This window comes from Myotis daubentonii, chromosome 19 (genome assembly GCF_963259705.1).
Source record: "Myotis daubentonii chromosome 19, mMyoDau2.1, whole genome shotgun sequence".
NCBI lineage: Eukaryota > Metazoa > Chordata > Mammalia > Chiroptera > Vespertilionidae > Myotis > Myotis daubentonii.
In genome coordinates, this window is record NC_081858.1 from 22128981 (window position 1) to 22151392 (window position 22412).

Below are 22412 nucleotides of genomic sequence, written 5' to 3' on the forward strand. Positions count from 1 at the left end.
CACACACACACAACACCACGCCCTAGGGAAGTTACAATCTACAATCTTGGGACAAATGACTCAGATTAGAGATAAATCAATGACTTAAAGCTCATACAGTTACATGCAGTTATTGGAAAACATAACAGCCCTTCCCTTCGCCTGTCCCCTGATGGTCCCTGAACCTGGAGAATCAGGCCAAGAAACAAGAGCGCACGACCCAGGGCTGCAGACCTTCCCTGGGAGCCGGAGACCAGCGAAGGTTAGGCCGCGGGTGCAGGAATTTGCCCTCGCTCCCTCACTGACCAAGCGGCCACTTTACCGCCGGTCCCTAGGCGAGGGCGGGTCTTCCCGGAACTTCTGGCTGAGGGTGTTTCCCCGCTCCGAGTGACGCAGGTTCCCGGCGCCCAGCAGGTAGGTGGCCCGCTCCGCCCGGGAGGGGTCCCCGCTCACCCGGGCTGAGACCCGCGCCCGCCGCCTGCCTCTCCCGCCTCCAGCTCTGCTCGGGTCTGTTGTAGCTGCAAGCCCGAGGGGTACCGGAGTTAGTCCGGCTGTGCGATGGGGTGGGGCGACACGGGACTAGGGAGGGAAAAGGGGGGCAGGTGGCAGGTTGGGGGCATCTTGTGGGGCTGGAAGTGGGAATTGTCATCTCCTAATCATCTCAAGGCCCCGTTCTCCACTTTCTCTTTCACTTTACCTCCCTCTCCGTCTCTCCCTCCCCTTCATGCGGACAATTCATAGCTCCTCCACTTGATGTAAATTTATGTGTGGAAATGGAGCTTCAAACCTCCCCCCTGCCGCCCCATCCAAATCGTACTGCAGCCCCTACCAGTGGTTCTCAACCTTCTGGCCCTTTAAATACAGTTCCTCATGTTGTGACGCGACCATGAAATTATTTTCGTTGCTGCTTCATAACTGTCATGTGGCTACTGTGATGAATCGTCATGTAAATATCTGATATGCAGGATGGTCTTAGGCGACCCCTGTGAAAGGGTCGTTCTATCGCCAAAGGGGTCGCGACCCACAGGTTGAGAACCGCTGCACCCTTCTCTCTCTCTCTCTCTCTCTCTCTCTCTCTCTCTATATATATATATATATATATATATATATATATAGTACCAAAATTCACGCAAGATTTGCAATTCAATTCAATTCCAAATCTTGCGTGAATTTTGGGACACACTATAGAAATTCAAGGGGCCAGATCAGATACCTTCTGTGACTCCCTGGACTGAACATTTAAAGTTTAAATCACTCCCGATTTCAGAGAGGAAGGGAAAGAGAGAGAGAGAGAGAAAGAAACATCAATGATGAGAATCATTGATCAGCTGCCTCCTGCATGCCCCCTACTGGGGCTCCAGCCTGCAACCCTGACAGGTAACCTGACCTCAGGCTGATGCTGTATCCACTAAGCCAACCTGGCAGGGCCACTCCCGGTCTCTATCCCAGCCTCACTCTGCATCCCGATGGCCTGATGGCCAGGGGGAGGCCCACTCCGGGTTCTCCACTGGCCCTTTTGTGGCCCCTGCCCCACCAGCGCCCCCCTCGCCCAGGGCAGCACCTAGATTCCCGGCACCTGACTCACTGACCCTTCCCTCCCTTCTCCCAGCCTCGGATTAAACTTTAAGCCCCACCAGCTGCTGTGGCCAGCCTGCTCCCTGTTGCTGGGTGCAGTTCTCAAGTGCCCTGGGGAGGGAGGGGGAAGGAGTTCTGACTCAGCATAGGTTGTCCTGGGAAGGGTGGGGCGAGGCTGCAGAAGAGCAAACCTCCCCTGGGAGGGATTTGTTCTGGGGTTAGACAGAGTCTGGGGACAAGCCTGTATCTTTGCAGGAGACACTCAGCCACTGCTCCCTCTGTCTCTTCACCGGAAAGCCGTCCTGGGTGAGTACCGCCCACCCTTACAGATTGGGTGGCCCTCTGCTTTGTCCAGCTATTATACCCCTTTATCCTTGTCCTTCTCCGGCGGTAAAATTCCTGCTGGCGTTCCTAGAAACTCTTTCCTAGCCCAGCCCCAGCCTGTGGTACCCGAGAAAGGGCCCCATCAGATGTGTGCCTGGAAACCCTCTCGCTGAGCCTGCGTGCCTCTCCCCATCGCCACAACCACCTCTGTGGTTTAGCCAGTGTGAGACTTTTTGCCACCATCTGTTTTTACCCAATCCCTCAAAACAAAAACAGAGGCAAAACAACAAGCCTGCCGTATTGGCGCTGATTTGTAGGAATGGGGGCATGGTGTATCAGAAACCATTGCAGTCAGCTGGGTGAGCAATGGTCATTGCTCTGGATTGGAGTAGGGTGTGGTGTTGGTTTGTTTTAATATACTTTTATTGATCTCAGAGAGGAAGGGACGGGGGAGAGAGATAAGAAATACCAGTGATGAGGGAGAATCATTGATCCGATGCCATCTGCACGCCCCCTACTGGGGATGGAGCCTGCAACCCAGGCATGTGCCCTTGACTGGAATCAAACCCGGGACCCTTCAGCCCGCAAGGCCGATGCTCTATCCGTTGAGCCAAACTGGCTAGGGCCAGGTGTGATGTCTAAATGGTGATTGTGATGAGCACAGAAAGGCCTAGAAATAGTCCTGCCAAAAGCTACAGAATCCTTGAGGAGGTGGGTGTGGTTCCAGGAAGGAAAATTATCTTTCTCAAGAACCTGCTTGCTTCTCTGGCCTGTAGGTTCCTGGATGAAGTTTCAGATTCCCAGTGACTCCTCTGCCCCTGCTCGGAATATACACAGTAGTTTCATTACTCTTCCGCATTCTCTGTGTACCAGGCAATTACATGTTAACTTACTGTTCATTTTCAGTAAAAATCCCCTACTTGGTTCTGGAGATTGCAGAACCAAGTAGGGGATTTTTACTGAAAATAAACAGTGGGTATTACTTTTGTAGGTGGTCACCACCCTCTGACTGAGCAGGGGGAGGCCAGCTCACAGAAAACTCCGTTCGAATGTTTGGAGGGCAGCTCGTAGTGAGACTAGGGCCAATGACTAGGAACAGACCCACCTGTTGATTCTCTGGATTTAAAAAAAGCCACACCCGGTCAGGTGTGGCTCAGCGGTTGAGCATCCACCCCGGAAACCAAGCGGTCACCAGTTCAATTCCTGGTCAGGGCACAGGCCCAGGTTGCAGGCTTGGTCCCTAGTAGGGGGCGTGCAGGAGGCAGCCGATCGGTGATTCTCTCTCATCACTGATGTTTCTATCTCCTTCTCTGAAATAAACAAAAACATACTTTAAAGAAAAGTATAACATAAATGATAACCCATGGACAGAATAGTTTTTTACCATATCACATGAAATGGTTGTCTGAGAATATAACGAAATTTGGAAGACATGTTTTGATGTAAAATAGAGGGCATGTTGGATATATGATATAGTAATCGCCTGGACAGAGGGAACAAACAGGTTTCAATAACGAGCCCCAAAAGAATAGCCACAAGGTACGTGATCTAAGTTGCAGAAGTCCAGTTTGGATCAGGCAACTTTTTACGTGCAGGGCAGAGACTCAACCTGTAAGATAACATCTATTTACGAAAGCACAGAGGTAGAAGTAATTAGTTTCTAGAGAAACGGGCTTAGGAAACAGTGGATGGAGGCAAAGGAAAGGCCCTCAGAGCTTTGAAGGGAGGAAGGTCAAGGTGATGGGTCTGGAGGGATGGGGAACGGAAGAGGAAGGGAAAGGCACAGGCTTGCTCCCTCAGTCATAAGGGTTTTAGGGGTGGAGTTTTTAGGGGCGATCCCAGGGGCAGATCTCAATAGAATATTCCGCAGCTTTCCAGGTGTGTCCTTTCAGGTTTGTGGTCTCCACTGATTGATGGATCAGGGTCAGGGCAGGGGGTTATTATTCAGTGCAGCTGGTCCCGAGGTCAGCCATGGTGCTGCTTGCCAGGTTTTGCTGCTTTTCTGGGCCTAGAGCTGAATGAAATACAACTGAAGCCCAGATGTTCTCTCCAGGGAGGAAAGGTCAGGGACTCTCAATGAGAACGACCAGGGTATGCAAGGGGAGGAAAGGTCATTCTGAGGGCCTTCACATATCCATTGCTAGGACTGGGCCCTTCTGCCCTGGTGACCTCCTGCACCTGGCCCTTCGTCCTTGCTCTGCTCAGGTCTGTCTAACGGCCACCTACAAGACTAACAACACGGTCTATTTAACAACAGCGACAAGAACAGCACTCATGTCTGTCATCATTGATTCAACGCCTCCTATGGGCCAAGCCCCATTCCTAGGACTTCATCTGTCTTCATTCATCTGTGCACAGACATATGATTTTCATTTTAGAAATACTGAGGTTCAGAGGCGTTCATTACATTCACTGAATATTCCTAAAAAGTGCTATAATGAGAACACTTCCGAAAAACATGGACCTGGCGTTTGAACCAGCCTTCGGTGAGGTTTCCTGTCTAGCTTTCCACCAGGGTCTGGCATTTAGAAGGAGCCTTGCTATTGACACCTTTATCCCCTTCTGTTCCACTATTTCCTACTTCCTGGGTCCCTCATTAACCCTCTGAATAGATGTTGATGCCAGAGAGAAGCCCATCGGTATTGGTGTTTGGATAGGTAACCCCCACCATGGCGCTCCATTCATGATGTGTCTTTTCCACAGTAACCCTGTGTCACCATGGTGTCCCCTCCCTGCTGTGGCCTGCTAACCCGCCAAAAGGAGCCAGGTAAGCCTGACTCGTGCCTCTGACTTGCCATTGGACCTTTGGCACCTCGCACGATGCCTGGTCAGCGGGGGGCATTCTATGAAGGTTGGTGACCTCCTGAACTCTGGTCTATCTCTAGTGCCACTGAAGAGCATCTCGGTGACCTTGTCCATTCGCGAGTTTGTGGCCGGTGTGTCTGCTACCTTGAACTATGAGAATGAGGGGAAAGATCCGTTGGAGGCCTTCTTTGTTTTCCCCATGGACGAAGACTCAGCTGTCCACAGCTTCGAGGCCCTGGTGGATGGGAAGAAAATCGTGGCAGAATTGCAGGAGAAGTCTGAGGTACTGGGGATGAGTACATTCCTTCCTCCCTTTTTATGCCCATAATGCACGCTCTTCAGGGTCTCTATCAAATGCAACTGCCCAGAAATGTTCATGTCCAATGCTTTGTCCTCTACTCCCCTCTAACCGATAACTTTCCTAAAACCATTGGAGGGAAACACCCATTGAAGGCACTCAGGGTTTGGCTGTGAACTTGGCAAGACCCATCACAGGCTCACCCCACCAGTCTTTGTTTCCTGTGCCACTCATCTCCTCCTCAAGCATGTCACCTCTCATGTCATGTCACCCGTCTCCCCTTGTCCTCCTTAGGCCCGCACCAATTACGAGAATGCCATCAGCCAGGGCCACCAAGCCTTCTTGTTGGAGGAGGACGATCAGGCTGGCGACACCTTCTCTTGTAACGTGGGGAACCTGCCCCCCGGGTCGAAGGCGGCTCTCACCCTGAAGTACGTGCAGGAGCTGCCTCTGGAGGCAGACGGGGCCCTGCGCTACGTGCTCCCCGCTATCCTGAACCCTCGCTACCAACTCTCCAGTGAGTAGGCTCTTTCTTCTAATACTCAGGGGAAAACCCCCCTCAGGGTTGTCGGGGTGCTAAACATTGTGGGGAGAGGACACACCACTGAGCTCACTTTCCGTAGGAGGGTCTGAGGGCGGTAGCCTTCAAATGAAGAATCCTGCAGTCCCTTCGCAGGACGTGCCCTACACACTCAGCCTGGCTGCCACCGTCAGCTCCCAGCATGGCATCAAGAGTGTCCAATGCAGCTCCCCCGTGAATCCTATTGAGTACCTTGAAGATAAGACTTCTGCTCAGGTAATTAGTGAGTGCGCTGTGGTTGCCAGCACCCCTGTTTTGGGGTCCTGATCTTCCTCCGCACTCCACCTCCTAAATATTGCTAACTTTCCCCTGTTAAACCTGGGGGAATCGCACTGGGCCCCTTCTTTTTTTAATACATTTTTATTGATTTCAGAGAGGAGAGGGACAGAGAGATAGGAGCATCAATGATGAGAGGGAATCATTGATTGGCTGCCTCCTGCACACCCCCTACTGGGGATCAAGTCCACAACCCAGGCATGTGGCCTGACTGGGAATCGAACCCAGGACCTTTCAGTCCCCAGGCCAATGCTCTATCCACTGAACCAAACTGGCTAGGGCTGGGCCCCTTCTTTATCCTTATTTCATCTCCAGAGCCTCCTGCCTGTTCTCACCCTTGCTCCTGGCTCTGTTTACACGTGGAAGGAGCCGGTAGCCCTCAGCTCTGACCTCAGCCCCAGGCAGAGGCATGATGGTTCTAACATGGCTTCTTTGCTTGCTCCCAACTCAGATCTCCTTGGCTGACGGACACAAATTTGATCGAGATGTGGAGTTCCTGGTTTACTACAGTGAGGTGCATACCCCCAGCGTGGCTGTGGAGATGGGGGCGCCCGCAACAAAGCCAGGTATGTTGTTTCTTCCTTTGTAGTTACCGCCTAAGGTCATTGAATTACCCTCACTTTTTTTTTTTCTATTCAGTAATGGGTAAAAAAAAAAAAGGGGGGGGGGGACTAGTTTCCACTTGGCATGCAAAAATGATTCCATATTGAATATCATGTGACTATGTCTTATATGTAAATTTTGGTGAATTAGTAGGTACTTAGACAAAGGATATGAAAAAAAAATTTACAAGGGAAATGCAGCTAGTTTAAAAATATGGGACGATGATCAGCCTCTACAACTATAAATAAAAGTAAATGATGTGACTTTTTCACTTTTCAAATGATCAAGGATTTCCAAATCTGGGAACACCTCATGCTTTAAAAGGTGAGGTGAATTTGGCACTCTTGCAGATTGCTTTAAGCAAAAATAATTTGGAATTGAACTTTGGAGAAGAGATTTGGCGATATGTGTCAAAAGAAATGTTCATTTTAATGATTCCAATTTTAGGAATCTTAGCTAAGGAAATAAATTTAAATGTAAGTAAAAATATACACTAAAATGGCCAATTTCATAATATCAAAGATTAGTAAATAGTCAAAATGTCTCACAGTAACTTAATTCACTATGCTGGGATTACTTGATGAGTTATTATGCAGCTACCAAAATCATATATGTTGACAGATTTAAATAATATAGAAAAAAAGCCTTCCAACGAGGATTAAGTTAAAGAAAAGTAAGTTATACAAACAGATTGCTATAAGAAAAATAACCTGTCAATTAAGAAAAACATTTAAAACCACAGAAAATATGCACGTAGTAATTATTGATTAGATTAAGACTAACTTTACATTCTACATTTTTTGTTTTATCTAATAAATAACTTTTACTGATTGATTTATCATTCCAACATGTAATCTCACCTAGAGTTCTTTGTTCTTTTTTTAATTGTGGTAAAATTTATCTGACATAAATTTTAAGTAAAAAGAACACTAATACTTTGGTATAAAATTTACCTAACGGAAATTTTACCATTATAATTATTTTTAACAATATAGCTCTGTTGCCTTAAGTACATTCACCATGTTGTAAATATCACCCTTATCCATCTTCAGGGTTTTTTTTTGTTTTTTTTTATCTTAACCTAGTTTCTTAATTTCTATGCCTAAGTTTAGTTTCTTACTAGGTTTAGTTTTTAAATTTCTTTAATTTATCTTATTTTCCAAATTTTCCTTGGTATATATCTACTTTTCCTGTTATTTTATTTTTTGTTGTTTATTTGTTTTTATTGATTTCAAAGAGAGGAAGGGAGAGAGAGAGGGAGAAAAATCAATGATGAGAATAATCCTTAATCTGCCTCCTACACACCTACTGGAGATCGAGTCTACAACAGGGGCATGTGCCCTGACTAGGAAGCGAACCATGACCTCCTGGTTCCTGGGTCGCTGCTCAAACACCAGGCCACACCGACCGGGCTGTGTACTTCTTCTTGTAACTGTACTGGTGTAACACATGTCAGGGCCCGCTGTCTCGGGCCTCCCTGAGCTGCCATGGCCCTGGACTACAGAGACCATGAAGCGTCACTGGAAAGATCTTGACACTTCTGAAGCATTTCCCACTTTGGTGGAATGACACATCCTTGGGGACAATCATAGTCAAAACACAATGTCTTGGTTTAGGCTCTTACTTCCATAGCTACCACTGCTTTAAAGATAAGGAGCTACAGTTGATCTTCAATCGGCCATTTTTCTTATCTCATTGTTGACGTTTGGCCAAGGTAACGTCACACTCCAGCTCACAAATTGGAACTCCTTAATTTGCCTTCACTCGTTTACCCATTTCCTCCCCCGCTCAGGGCAGGCCATCCATGCTAAACCTGTTAGAGGGGATCCCAGCCTCAGCCAGGTTTGCTCCAGCTCCTGTTCCCTGAAGCTCGGGGCTCTGTCTTTGTACATTAGTTGCCTGGTTTTGTCCTTCCCTTTGGGAGAGCTCCCCCTTGTGTGCCCAAGAAGTACTCCCACAACAGTATGTATTGTTTTACTTCCTTTTCATCTCATGATGTCCTTATTCTTTCTGAGTAGATTCTTTGATGGGAGATCCATCTGCGATGGTGAGTTTCTACCCAAATATCCCAGAGGCTCAGTCACCAACGGCATGTGGAGAATTCGTCTTCCTCATGGACCGCTCGGGAAGTATGCATTGTCCCATGAATAATCAGAATCCATCTCAGCTGCGCATAGAGGCGGCCAAGGTAAGACTAGTTCTTTTTCTGCTCATGTGCTCAAGTAAGGATGAGTCTCGGGGGTTACATTAGAGTCCATCTGGGTCATCTGGATCAGTGCTTCCAGCTGCACTGCAGCTCACGTGACCACTCCGAGGACTACAAGACTGGGAGGCGCGCTCTGGGTGAAGGCCCACACCCGCAGGAGTTAGATGGGGAGGGTCTGTGTGTCTTCAAGGATCCTCTCTCACTCGCTTCCCATACTCTCTTCCTTCAGGAAACACTGATTTGGCTGCTGAAGAGTTTGCCTATAGGCTGTTATTTCAACATCTATGGATTTGGATCATCCTTTGAGTCCTTCTTTCCGTAAGTTTCTAGAAAGGCTACAGAGAGTTCAAAGAAGGATCCTCTACAGCAGCGGTTCTCAACCTTCTGGCCCTTTAAAACAGTTCCTCATGATTTTACTCCCAACCATAAAATTATTTTCGTTGCTACTTCATAACTGTAATGTTGCTACTGTTATGAATCGTCATGTAAATATCTGATCTGCAGGATGGTCTTAGGCGACCCCTGTGAAAGGGTCGTTCAACCGCCAAAGGGGTCGCGACCCACAGGTTGAGAACCGCTGCTCTAAAGAAAGGACTATATTGTTAAAGGGGTTACAGTAGAGTTGACCTTGGCATTAGGGAGTTCAGGTGAGGAGGTTTACAGTGGGGCGAATCTCAATGCGGAGATGCGATCCTGGGGGTTGTCAGCTCGCTGTGTCCCTGAGTGTGGGTGCTTTTCTCAGGGAGAGCGTGAAGTACACTCAGGATACCATGGAGCAGGCGCTGAAGAGAGTTAAGAGTATGGACGCTGACCTCGGGGGCACAGAAATCTTGGCACCACTCAAGGCCATTTACAGTAGAACTTCCATCCCAGGCCACCCTCTCCAGGTAAGAATTGGAACAGCGCTCACAGAAAGTGGGTAGCGAGAAGTCAACTTCGGTTCCAGAATGTATAGCCCTGAGTTTCATTGCAGGATTGTCCCAATAGGGTGTGCATTTCAGATTTGTCTGTCATGTTGTAAAGGGGAAAAGACAAGAGGCATTTCATAGAATCCCTGTTCCTTAGCTCCATGCTCTGAACTATGGAGGTGGAAGCTCTCTTGTGGAATGCCACAGGGGCCTGAGGTGAAACTGGTAGGGTGAGGAAAATGCCCAAAACCATGTAAAAACCTGATGCAAGTGACAGTGGCTCCCTAGGGATTTCACACGTGTCCGAAGAGGCATCAGTGTCTCCGGCATGAAATACTCGAGATTTTCAAGGGCAAATTGCGGTATTTTAAAAATGAACTTAAAAAAAAAGTGATCTTCATAGAGACTTGACCAATGTCTTCTGTGTGCAGCTTTTTGTCTTCACAGATGGAGAAGTGACCAACACATTCAGTGTCATTAGAGAAGTGAAAATCAATGGGCAGAGGCACAGGTATGCAGACAGTGTGTGTGTTTCTGGGTGACTGACCCTGGTAGTGCCACTTGTAATCTCGGGTCTTATGGTTCCAGTGCTGACAAGTAAGGATGGGCAGGAATACTATACTATGGGGTTATTTCAGCTTATATTGAATAAAAATTAATGTTACACAGTTTTTATTCTATGTATTTTGCTTCTGTCCCTCAACAGTATATAGTCACCCATATTTTGCATGGAACCATAGTTAATTTTCACTGGGGTATAGTACTCCACAGTATGGCTAAACCATAATTTATTGATTGATTATACTGCTGATGGGCTTCCATTTAGCTGTTTAAAATAATGCTTTTATGAATATCCTTGTATTCTTATACATGTATATTTTTGCATACACACACTTGTGTGTGCACCTATATGCATATATAAATATTCATTTTCACATGTCTACACACACCTATTTCTTTGAATTGGCATGGTTGTAGATTTATTGGGAATGCCCGTTTTCAGAAGGAACATGGATCGCATTGCATTAATAGTGTGGTTGTTTGCTCTAGGACTTTTTGTAGATATCTTACATCCGATTAAGGGTTTTTCTGTTTTGAGAGTTATTTTCTTTTTGTTTACATTTTAAAAAATAATAATGAATGGTTGAACTTCATCACATGCATTTTATGTATCTGGTGAGATGAGTGTATGGTTTTATCCTTTATTCTTTCAATGTGTTCATTATAATGACTGTTGTTAAATATTAGACCAGCCTTGCATTTCTGAAATAAACCCAAGTTAGTTGTGATCTATTAGCAATTTTCATATATTTCTTATTCCGTTGACTAATAATTGTTTAGGATTGGAAAATATTTTTTCATGAGAAATATTGGCATGTACTTTTTCTAAAAATATATTTTATTGATTTTTTACAGAGAGGAAGGGAGAGAGATAGAGAGTTAGAAACATCGATGAGAGAGAAACATCGATCAGCTGCCTCCTGCACATCTCCCACTAGGGATATGCCCGCAACCCAGGCACATGCCCTTGACCGGAATCGAACCTGGGACCTTTCAGTCCGCAGGCCGACGCTCTATCCACTGAGCCAAACCGGTTTCGGCGGCATGTACTTTTTAAATAATATTCTTGTTGGGTTTTAATACCTATGTTACAGTGGTATCATATAATGAGCTGAGAAGAATTGCCTGTTTTTCTATTATGGGAAATATTTTCTTACATGTTTACTAGATGTTACAAGGAGATTTTTTCTGTGGGAAGATTTTTAAATCTCTTTATTGAAATAGAACTGTCCATATTTTTATATGTTCTTGATTCTTATGGGAGTTTGTATATTTTATCTCAGTTTTCAAATTTCTCTGCATGAAATGTCAACAATGTCACCAGATGATGTTATTAAGTTCTGTAGAATCGGTGGTAGTATTCCCTTTTTATTCCTGACACTGATTATTTGTGCCTTCTCTTTTTTTCTTGCCCTAAGTGTTGGTCAGTTTTTTAAATATGTTTTTATTGATTTTTAGAGAGAGAGGAAGGGAGAAGGATAGAGATACATAGAGAGAAAAACATCATTTGTCGGCTGCCCCCCTGCATGCCCCCTGCTGGGGATCAAGTCCAAATCCCTGGCTGGGAATTGAACCAGTGACCTCTTGGTTTATGGTCGATGCTCAACCACTGACCCACACAAGCCGGGCATGTTTGTCAATTTTAATAATCTTTTCCAAAAAAAAGCACTTTTTGTATGTCCTCTCTTTTGTATGATTGTCTTCTGTATCAATAACATTTGCCCCTATCTTTCTTTTCTTTAAAATTTGTGGGGGTTTTGGCTCCTTTTTCCCCAAGATCTGGAGATGGATGTTCAGGTAGTTGACTTTTAGACTTACTTTTCTGGCATGTGTATTTAGAACTAGAATTATAAACATATCTACAACTAAATCCTAAATTTGGATATGTCCTAAATTTTCCATTGGTGTCCTCTACTTTCTAACTATCATTATGATTTCTTTATAAAACGTATGTTATTCAGAAGTATACTAACTAGTACACTATCTCTTCATGTATTTTTATGTGTTTTTTGACCATGATTTTGTCATGTCACCCTTTCGTCCCTGTCTCTAACGTCAGGCTGTTTTACAATCGCAGGTGTTTCTCATTTGGTATTGGCGAAGGAGCCTCCACCAGCCTCATAAAAGGCATTGCCCGGGCATCAGGGGGCGCGGCAGAATTTATCACAGGCAATGAGAGGATGCAGTCGAAGGTGAGGGGCAAGCCTGTGTCCAGGGGGGCGGTCCAGAGGGAGTGCGGGCAGGGGGCACCCTGCTGCAAGAGCTGAGGCAACCTATTGCCTCTAGGATTCATTTCTTTATATTCCCAGGGCTTTGGGCTACAGACTCAATGGGACTACTTTTGTCTTTATGTGAACGGGCCCCTGTAGTTTCTGGGGAAATGGCATCTAGTCCCAGCAGTTGGAAGTCCAGAAACAAAATGTGGAAGAGGTCAGGGCTTTGTGTTGAAAACAAGAAAGACAGAAACAAGAATTTTCCTGGCCAGGCTTGGCATTCCAGGTGTGTGCTTAGTCTCTCCTCCATGCAAATGACACAAAGAACACAAGCAGGATGGCCCTAGCCAGTTTGGCTGAGTGGATAGAGCATTGGCCTGCAGACCAGAGTCCCGGGTCCCATTCTGGTCAGGGGCACGTACCTTGGTTGCAGGCTCCTCCCCAGCCTGGGCCCTGGTCAGGGCTCATATAGGAGGCAACCCATCGATGTGTTCCTCTTACATCCATGTTTCTCTCTGTCTTTCCCTCTCTCCCGCTCTCTCGGAAGATCGATGGGAAAATATCCTCAGGTGAGGATTAACAACAACAAAAAACAAACAAAAAAACCCCCCACAAAAACAAGATGGACAGCTGTAATATGTCTGTAGGTGGAAGAGGCGGTAAACTGCTACTCCGTTTGATGAGTTCGCACAAGGAGGCCTCCTCCACCTCTGGTTATAGTGCTGCGTTCCTCGTCCCCAGTTGGTGCCATTTCTTATCGAATGCCTACTTCTCTGTTACTTTATACACATTTATTACGTGTCTCTGCCTTAGCTTCCTCATGTGTAAAGCAAAAGGAAGAACACCCATCTCTTAGTAGAGTATGAGGGAATAGGTCAACCATGGGTTGGGCTGCATAGCTCTTGGGGCATGATGAACACTCAGGTAGCAGTAGGTATGGTTGCCATTATGTACTTGTGCTGATTCTGTTCTCTTCCCTCCGCCAGGCTCTCAGGGCCCTGAAGCGCTCTCTGCAGCCTGTGGTAGAGGATGTTTCTCTGAGCTGGGATTTGCCTGCAGGTCTGTCTGCTAAAATGCTTTCCCCAGAACCAACTGTCATCTTCCGGGGTCAGAGGTTGATCGTCTATGCCCAGTTGACTGGGACGATGCCGGTGAGATTCCGTTCTTGCTTGTTCCTCTATCCCAGGGGTGGGCAAACTTTTTGACTCAAGGGCCACAATGGGTTCTTAAACTGGATCAGAGGGCCGTAACAAAAGCATGGATGGAGTGTTTGTGTGAACTAATATAAATTCAAAGTAAACATCATTACATAAAAGGGTACGCTCTTTTTTTTTCAATAGTTTTATTCATTTCAATCCGGCCGGATGTGGCCCGCGGGCCGTAGTTTGCCCAAGGCTGCTCTAGCCGACAGGGTCAGCCTCCCTCCCCTCGCCATCATGTCAAGCCTCTGGTTTTCTGAACTACCTGGTTTCTAGCCAGAAACTTTAAATGTGTGGGATTGGGGAGCTGCCCCGATTCTGCCATCTCTCCCTGGGTGATCTCTCCCTCCCATCCTGTCTCCTCTTCTCTACTTTTTAGCCAGCAGAGGCACCAGGGAAAGTTTGCCTCAAGTACACCCTCCAGGGCACGCAGTTTGAGAATCAAGTGGCATTTTCTCTACAGCCTAAGTCGGATGCCAAGTAAGATTTCCCTGTTTCTTTCCTAGTTCCTTTCTTTTCTTTCTCCTTTTCCTCCCCTCCTCTCCCCTCTCCTCTCCTTTGGTTCCTCTCCTTCCCTTCCTTCCCCTTCCCTCCCCTTCCCTTTCTTCTTGTCTCTGCCATCCATAGGGGGTCAGTTTCCTGCTCTTCATTTTGGGCTCAATGATTTCCCTAAAATCACTTTTCCTTTTCTGGCCACTCAGATTTCATTCCCCCCCCCCCCCCCCCCCCGATCTTATGTTCCTCCCTGCGCCATCCCCAGCCTGTCAGGGCTCTGAGTGGCGGCACAGGTGTGCTTCTGCCTGAGTCACGGGAATCTTTTTTCTGTTAGCCTCACCATTCATCGCCTGGCTGCCAAGTCCTTCATCCAGACCAAGGACATGGGCTTCCAGGAGACTCCAGCCAATGATAAAAAAGAGGTGCTGAAAGTAAGCATGGAGTGCGGCGTCATAAGCTCCCACACGGCTTTCATTGCCATCAACAAGGATCTCAAGAAGCCTGTTCAGGGACCCCTGACTCGCAGTGACGTTCCAAGTCCAATGCTATTTGCTCAGCCTATGATGATGTGTTCTCCTGGTATGCCGAGTGGTGCTCCTGTTCGGATGTATTGTAGTTCTCGTCGGATGGCTGGTGCTCCTGCTCCGAAATCAGGGATCAGCCTTAAAAGTGAGTTTTATTCTAATCAAACTCACATAAAATAAGGGGCCCTGTATACCTAGATACATCATTTAAAGCAAATGTTTATGAAAAGCCCTTCCCCCCCCACCTGCCTTGTCTCTCCACATCTAGGATCTCTGACTGCTGTAAAACTTTTCTGTCTGAGAAAATTAGTACACCATTAGCAAGAAAATGTAAAGTACTCCAAGGGGGGAAAAATGAGGGAAATGAAGCTGAAAGTGCACATAAACATTGAGTAGTTACACTGCCTAAATCTGAAGCTGATGTATCCTATTGATACTGGTTAATGATTACACAAATGGCGGGCAAACAACCTGGTAGTGTTAGAAATGGGTGCTGATTGCTGGGCTGTCTCAGACTTAAACCAAAACTGGAGAGTGAAATGCTCAGTGAGACAGCGCTTTTGTCAAGGAATGTTAAAGGGCCAATCAGCTGCAAGGTCTGACTGAGATCACCATGGAGGATCAGCTATGCAGCGACCCACCTCACAGAACAGGATTTGCTTCAACGGGGCTCTGATACCTGCTGAGTCCACCCCATGAGTACGTCACTTGTGGAGGTGGTGGGGTGGTGATGCTTTGACATGGTCTGCAGCTGTCCACTGGGTGCACTGGCTCTGGGGATTCCTGGGAGATTTAGGCCAAGGTCAGCCACTGCCTTTGTTCTGCCCCAGGGCCACCCAGCATAAGCTACAAAATGATCTGCAGATGGTTGCTACTTGTGTTGAGCTTGGAGGTGCCCAGGAGAAGCCAAGCTACAAACCAAGGCTGGCTGTGGCTAGTGCCAGGCCCAGGGTCACTTAGCAACAGGTACCAGGCCAGATGCTGCTTATTTGAGCGATTTTAGGAAAATAAGAAGCATGAGCCAAGACAGGCCATTCTGATGGTAAAGCCACTAGAAACAGCTGGTGCGGACAGGGCCTCCGGGAATCACCAGGGTGGGACTAACAGTGTTAATCCAGGTTGATGGAGACTCAGATATGGTGGCCACCTGCTGGCTCTTTGGGGGAGGGTTCAGCAAAGGAACAATGGCCTCTACCAGTACTTCTGTCTGGAAGAAAGTTTCCCATCCAGCTCTTGCTATGATGCCAGACCATTCAGTTCCTCCCTGTATGCCTCAGGTGCCTTTCAGGTAGCTGCCCCATGCTGGAGCTCTGAGGAGTGAGTCCGAGTTAGTCCATATGTGGACTGTTTAGGAGGAATTGCTTGGGACTCCTGCAGCCTCTGTCTCCCTCAGCCTCATCCCTCGCTGTTTTTTATAACCAGAAGGTAGGGGGACTTTTCTTCCCAACACTGGAACCCTGGGCTGGGGACTTGGTGTGGTGCTCGGACCCCTGGCTCCTCAGGGGTTACCTGTATAGCTGAGACATCCCCCTAGTTTTTATCTGCCCCACATGGGTGTGGCACCAATCCCTCCTACCAGTCTGGTTGTGGCTTCTTCTTTAATTCCATAGTTCTAGGACTCCCACTGAGCTTTATTTCAGGCAGGTCTGAATGATGGTTGTTCTGTAGTTTAGTTGTAATTTTGATGTGGTTGTGGGAGGAGGCAAGGATACTGCATTTATTTATACTGCCATCTTGTTTGGAATTTCTGGATATTCTATTTTTAAAGTATTTGTTTTTTTTTCAATTAGTTCTTTACAGGTGGAACAATTCTGCTTGATAATCACATATCTTGGCTTAGGAGGGAGTGGCCAGAGTAGGGTGGAGGTTGAAGCCATTTATTTGATTTCAGGAAGACAAGAAGCTTTGAATTAGAGAGTTGGATAGGTTATGTACATGGGTGCTTAATCTCTAAAGATGATGGCAGGCTTTGCAAGGAAGTGAAAGTCTTCGATCTAGTTTTCAGATACTTCAGTGGGTGTTGAAAATGGACAAAGAATTTGGAGGTTGACAGCACCTGGAAGGTAATCCAGGTGAAGCTGAAGAGTCATGCTATGGACGTGGCCATTGGGACTGAAGAGGTTGCCAACCCCACCTACCTCACCTCTCAAACATGGATGCTTGGGTTCTGGTACCTGGAGCAACCACCATTTGAGAAGGATAGAGGGAGAAAAGATTTCTAGGAGGAAAAATTAGTTTTGAGTTGAGATGAGTAGTTGAAGGAAGCCTCTGATAATGAAACTAAAGATGCAGAAAAGACCATTGTCATGTGTCAGCAGGACACCATTGGAAGGGCATAGAGGCTGCAGAATTTGGGCTCCTGGGAGGAGAAAAAAATGCACAGTAAAGATGATGACTGAGGCTGACACAGAAAGGAGCATATGTCTCAAATTACCAGAGCCCATTGCCTGCAGCAGAGAGCATAGGGTGCCTCAGTGTCAATGGCTATATTGTTTTTCGAGCTCATACAAAGCCCCATTCTCCTACCATCCTTCCGCATCTCTGCCCAACTCATACCGGAGCATGTCCTACCCGAAGAATGGTTATGATCCCCATAGGTCCACAATTAACAAGAGCCTGCATTCTCTAGGTGAGCATCTTCCCAGGGATATTTTCTCACCACGGCTTTTCTGTCACACATATAGAAATGAAGAAACGTCTAAAGGGTGGTAGTCCTATATCAGTGAAACACCAGCCTGACGTGGTGCAGTATGATGATTGTTATGATTCCAGTGAAATGCTAAAGGGATGTTCTTCCAACAACATGACCGACTTGGAAACTAACCATACAGGTGAGATGACCCTCAGTTCTCTCTCATAATCTATGGGAACTGAAGAGCTCATCCTCCGTGTTCTGCTGTCTTGTGGCTTTCTCTACCTAGGACGTGATCGGTTGGAGAAGCATCGGGGCAGAGGGTAAAAATTTCCCAGTCTTTTTGTCAGGGCCAGCCCCGCTTCCATAGTCTACAACACAGGACACTGAAGCCTGCCCCAGTGGAGTTCAGGATGAGCCCCTCTGCCATCTCATCAGCTCTCACACCCCGCCTACCAACGGGGGCCCTCCTCTTGCAGAACCCACCTGCCAGCCTGTTTGGGCCCCAGCTGCATGAATCATTCTCTTACAGGTTGGGTTTGAAAAACCGACCTTTTTATATATATATTTTTTATTGATTTTTTACAGAGAGGAAACTGAGAGGGATAGAGAGTCAGAAACATCGATCAGCTGCCTCCTGCACACCCCCTAGTGGGGATGTGCCCACAACCAAGGTACATGCCCTTGACCGGAATCGAACCTGGGACCCTTCAGTCCGCAGGCCCACGCTCCATCCACTGAGCCAAACCGGTTAGGGCGAAGACCGACCTTTTTAATGCTTTCTCATGACTTTCTGTCACTACAAGCTGTTCCTTGGTCATTTCATTGCTTTGTGTCCCAAACAGCTGGGTAGTCAAAGTACGTGTTCCTAAAATAGGCTTAAAGGCAACTTCTGTCCAGTCTTTTCCTGTTTTACAGCAGGGGTTTATGGTGTACAATCCTTTCATCGTTTCAACATCTTTGCCACTTACTCTCTCTTTATGCATTCTTCTTAGGCTGCTAATACAGAAAGGGCTTCGAGGTCTAAGGTAGATTCAGACCTCTTGTTGACTACCAGTTACTGTGGGGTTTTAAGAAAATTAGTTAACTTTTTACTTGTTTCAGTTTTTAGAACTATTTTTATTGATTTCAGAGAGGAAGGGAGAGGGAGAGATAGAAACATCCATAATGAGAGAGGATCATGGATCGGCTGCCTCCTGCACACCCCCTACTGGGGATAGAGCTCGCAACCCCAGGCCTGTGCCCTGACAGGAAATTGAACTGTGACCTCCTGGTTCATAGGTCGATGCTCAACCACTGAGCCACACCAGCCGGGCAAGGTAACTTTTTAGAGCCTTAGCTTCCTCCGTTGCACTATCATGCACCTCCTCATGAGAACTTCCTTCATGTTATCCACGGAGTAGGTTCTCAGTGTCCCGTAGTGTTGGCTTCCTGCGCTGTCCTAAAACCCAGTAACTAGCAATATCCCCACTATAATGAGCTTCCTCTCTCATGGAGCCTCTTACTAATGTAGAGAGAAGTTCCCAGCAACTACTATTTGCTGGGAGCCATTTAAGCGCCTTTCTGGGTCCTGGATGTTTTTCCTCATGCATCAGGCATGACTGTCTCCCATTTAGAGAAGGCTGACATTTCTGTGGTTTAAGTAACTACAGTGGGGCCTTGACTTACGAGTTGAATTCGTTCCGTGACGGAGCTCATAACTCAAATTACTCGTATGTCAAATCACTGTGACATTCGCTGCGCCAACTAGCGGTGGGGTCTCTGAAGCTGGCTTGTAACCCGAATTTTTTTGAGCTTGCAACTCAAAGCAAAAAATCGGCGGAGAGACGGCTCGTATCTCAAAAAAACTCATTAGTCAGGACACTCGTAAGTCAAGGCCCCACTGTATTAGATTTTGAGTGCAGGCAGACCTGAGATTCAAACGTAGGCTTTTGATATTCAGAACCTTCGTTGTTGTTGTTTTTCCTATTAGAGTAGAACTGTTTTTCTTGCTGACTAATTTCTAATTTGCACTCAGTATATCATCCCATAGGATAGGTATCCAGATGTGAGATGCTTTCTATGAAAATTCTGTGGTCTTCAGGCAGCTTTTATACCATCAGGATTAGACACTACACTATGTTTTTAAACATGTTTTTACTGAACCTTAGAGAGAGAGGAAGGGAGAGGGAGAGAGAGAAACATCGATCATGTGCCCTGACTGAGAATCAAACCCGTGACCTCCCAGTGCATGGGACAATGCTCATTCAATTGAGACACACCAGTCAGGACTAAACTGTTCTTTGAAGTAGACTGCTAACTGCTTCCTTTATTTATGTCTGCTCTCTTTTGACATTTTTGATCATTAAAATTCAAGCTGTATTTATCTAGATGTTTGTTTTTTAATCCTCACCCAAGGATATTTTCCCATTGAATTTTAGAGACAGTGGAAGAGAAAGGGAAAGACAGAGAGAAATATTGGTATGAGAGAAACACATCGATTGGTTGCCTCCTGCACGTGCCCTGACCAGGGCCCAGGCCGGGGAGGAGCCTGTAACCGAGGTACAGGCCCTTGATCAGAAACAAACCTGGGACCTTTCCGTCTGCAGGATGACGCTCTATCCACTGAGCCACACTGGCTAGGGTTATCTGTAATTTTTTAATATACCCTACGTTTTAAGGGTCATTGCCATAGGACAGGATAAGACTTTAAATAGCACTACCATGTGAGTTCTTTAGTGCCCCATATCTTCCTCTCCTTTCTGAATTTTTAAGTGCATCTCTCCTAGTGGCAGCACAACACGGGTGGCCTACATTGTCACAGAGAAAATACATGTCTCCTGGGTGAGGACTGAGAGGGGAAGTTACTAGGATCTGCACTCTTGCTATAGCCCAGTGATGGCGAACCTATGACACGATCTCATTTTTTTGGTTGATTTTTCTTTGTTATATGGCATTTAAATATATAAAATAAATATCAAAAATGTAAGTCTTTGTTTTACTATGGTTGCAAATATCAAAAAATTTCTATATGTGACACGGCACCAGAGTTAAGTTAGGGTTTTTCAAAATGATGACACGCCGAGCTCAAAAGTTTCGCCATCACTGCTATAGCCTTTCTTTGGATTCAGACTCCCTCCCTGACGTATGCCAAGGGGCCAAATTAAACTTCCTAGTTTCTCATCTTCTTTCTTTTTTTTTTTTCTCCCCCAAATCTTTGAAGATGATCCTCTTGTACAGCTGATTTCCCTCCAAAAGGCAGATGGATCCTGGGATCTGAATGAAGGTCTGGCCGTGATCCTGGGTATGAGCTTGGGAGATATGCAGGCTGCACTCCCTGTCAAGGTGAGACTCGGGAAGAAAAAAGGAGTTTGTCTCTCTTTGAGAAGTTGGGTCAGTAAAGAGACTTGGGTGAATCATGACTCATCTGAGGAAGCGGAATATAGGAGATCATACACTAAATAAATCTCTAATAAATAGAGGCTGAAGGTATTTCCTGGGTAGGTTAGAACAGAAGGAACAAGGAACTCATGGTCTACCAGTAGGAGATGATGGGTGACAAAGGGAACGCAAACATTCTCTTTTTCTTTGACTGAGTCCCTGCCATCCACCTTAGTGATAATAACAGCTGTTCACTGAGCAGTTACAGTGCGCTACACACTTACCTTTCATGATCTTATTTTTTCATCACAACAATGAGAAAAGGTAAGTCCTATTTATGTTGCTGTTTATAGATGAAGAAACTGAAACCCAGAGAAGTATAATAATGAGTCTAGGTTTACCTAACTAGTTAGTGGCAGAGTGGGGTTCAAGTCTAGGACTATCTTTTGAACCCACATTATTGCTCCTCTTCTTAATGAGAAAGCTGTCCAGAAATTAGCAAAATCTAAGTTAGGAATGTGAAGTATAAACAGGGATGATGTAATTATTGCAAATGCATTCAAGTCTGCTGATGAGGACAAATTATGTCCTAGAATTTCAAGCTAGCTTACTAACTGAATATTGTGAAATATAAGACAGATGCCTAAAAGGCAATGTCGTTTTGGATTTACATAATCTGGAAGATGATTCAATAAACCTCAGATATCCTATAATTACAACAGCAGTACACTATCTACTAGTTAGACGTAACTATCACGCTCTTCAAATATGGCCAATGCAAATGAAGAACTACATTTTTAATTGACTTGAGATGTGCTATAATTGTGAAATGCATTCTGATTTTATAAACTTCATATACAAAGGAATGTAAAATATTATTTTTATATGGATTACATGTTAACATGATATTTTAAATATATTAGATTAGCCCGGCTGATGTTGCTTAGTGGTTGAGTGTGTACCTATGCACCAGAAGGTCATGGTTTGATTCCCAGTTAGGTCACATGCTCTGGTTGCAGGCTAGATCCTCAGTAGAGGGCGTGCAGAGGCCAGCCAATCATCATTGATGTTTCTGTCTCTTTCTCCCTCTCCTTTCCTCTCTGAAATCAACAAAAATATATATATATTTAATAAAACTATATTTTCAAAACACTTTTAAACATACTAGGTTAAATAAAATATATTATTAATAACATAATTGAGCTTTTTTATTTTTACATTTTTACATGTGGCTGTTAGGATACTTACAACTATATTTCTATTGAAAATACGGTTTTAAAACAGATAATTACAAGAGTAATTTATAAATAATTTATTAATTTGATTAACAAATATAATGAATATATAGACAATTCAAAGAGGATATTAAGGATCATGAAGATTTAACTCGGTTTCATTGAGAACAAGACATGTTAGACTAACACTTTCTTCTTGGACATGGTAACTTAGCCAATAAATCAAGGGAATGAAGAGCCCTGGTGTATCTGAATTTCGTTAAGGAATTTGAACTTTTCTTAATGATTAGTATATGGACTGATTACAAACTACTTGGAAACCCATGGTACTGAATAATGAATTTATTCAAATGAAACAGATATGCAGATCTGCCAGTCTCTGATTCTCTGGGGGTCCATATTCAATGAGTATTTAGGTGAAGATATAGACCAATACATTCCTATTTCTATGTGACAAAACTGGGAGATGGCGTAATGGACAAGAAAATCAGGATCCCAAAAGACCTGAACAATGACTTGAATTTAAAAAAAAAAAAAAGCTGGCATCAGCACTCTTTTTCATTCTAAATTCTCAACTCTACAGGTAGAGAATAGAGGCCAAATGACTTAGCAGTTGCACATGAAAATTAGAGATTTTAG

General features: G+C 45.4%; 1 protein-coding gene and 1 long non-coding RNA gene across 9 annotated transcripts in view; one reads left to right on the forward strand and one right to left on the reverse strand.

Moving 5' to 3' along the window:
• The window catches only part of LOC132221698 (uncharacterized), a 170647-nt gene that overhangs the window by 99575 nt on the left and 48660 nt on the right, over positions 1 to 22412 (reverse strand). The gene's annotated exons all lie outside the window — the stretch shown is intronic.
• Positions 115 to 22412, forward strand: part of VWA5A (von Willebrand factor A domain containing 5A) — a 52506-nt gene continuing 30208 nt past the window's right edge. For 2 of the 8 annotated variants that reach the window (XM_059675959.1, XM_059675961.1), the window contains exons 1-12: positions 1704 to 1860; positions 4582 to 4645; positions 4764 to 4966; positions 5276 to 5498; positions 5605 to 5777; positions 6289 to 6403; positions 8459 to 8628; positions 8876 to 8964; positions 9389 to 9533; positions 9986 to 10065; positions 12193 to 12307; positions 13315 to 13479. In XM_059675959.1, the coding sequence (XP_059531942.1) occupies positions 4597 to 4645; positions 4764 to 4966; positions 5276 to 5498; positions 5605 to 5777; positions 6289 to 6403; positions 8459 to 8628; positions 8876 to 8964; positions 9389 to 9533; positions 9986 to 10065; positions 12193 to 12307; positions 13315 to 13479 (1527 nt within the window). In that variant the 5' untranslated portion in view covers positions 1704 to 1860; positions 4582 to 4596. Of the gene's footprint in view, positions 394 to 467; positions 487 to 1703; positions 1861 to 4581; positions 4646 to 4763; positions 4967 to 5275; positions 5499 to 5604; positions 5778 to 6288; positions 6404 to 8458; positions 8629 to 8875; positions 8965 to 9388; positions 9534 to 9985; positions 10066 to 12192; positions 12308 to 13314; positions 13480 to 13906; positions 14008 to 14356; positions 14692 to 17230; positions 17378 to 20380; positions 20503 to 22412 lie in introns of those variants that run through there. The other 6 variants (XM_059675954.1, XM_059675955.1, XM_059675956.1 and 3 more) reach the window with 6 other exon arrangements.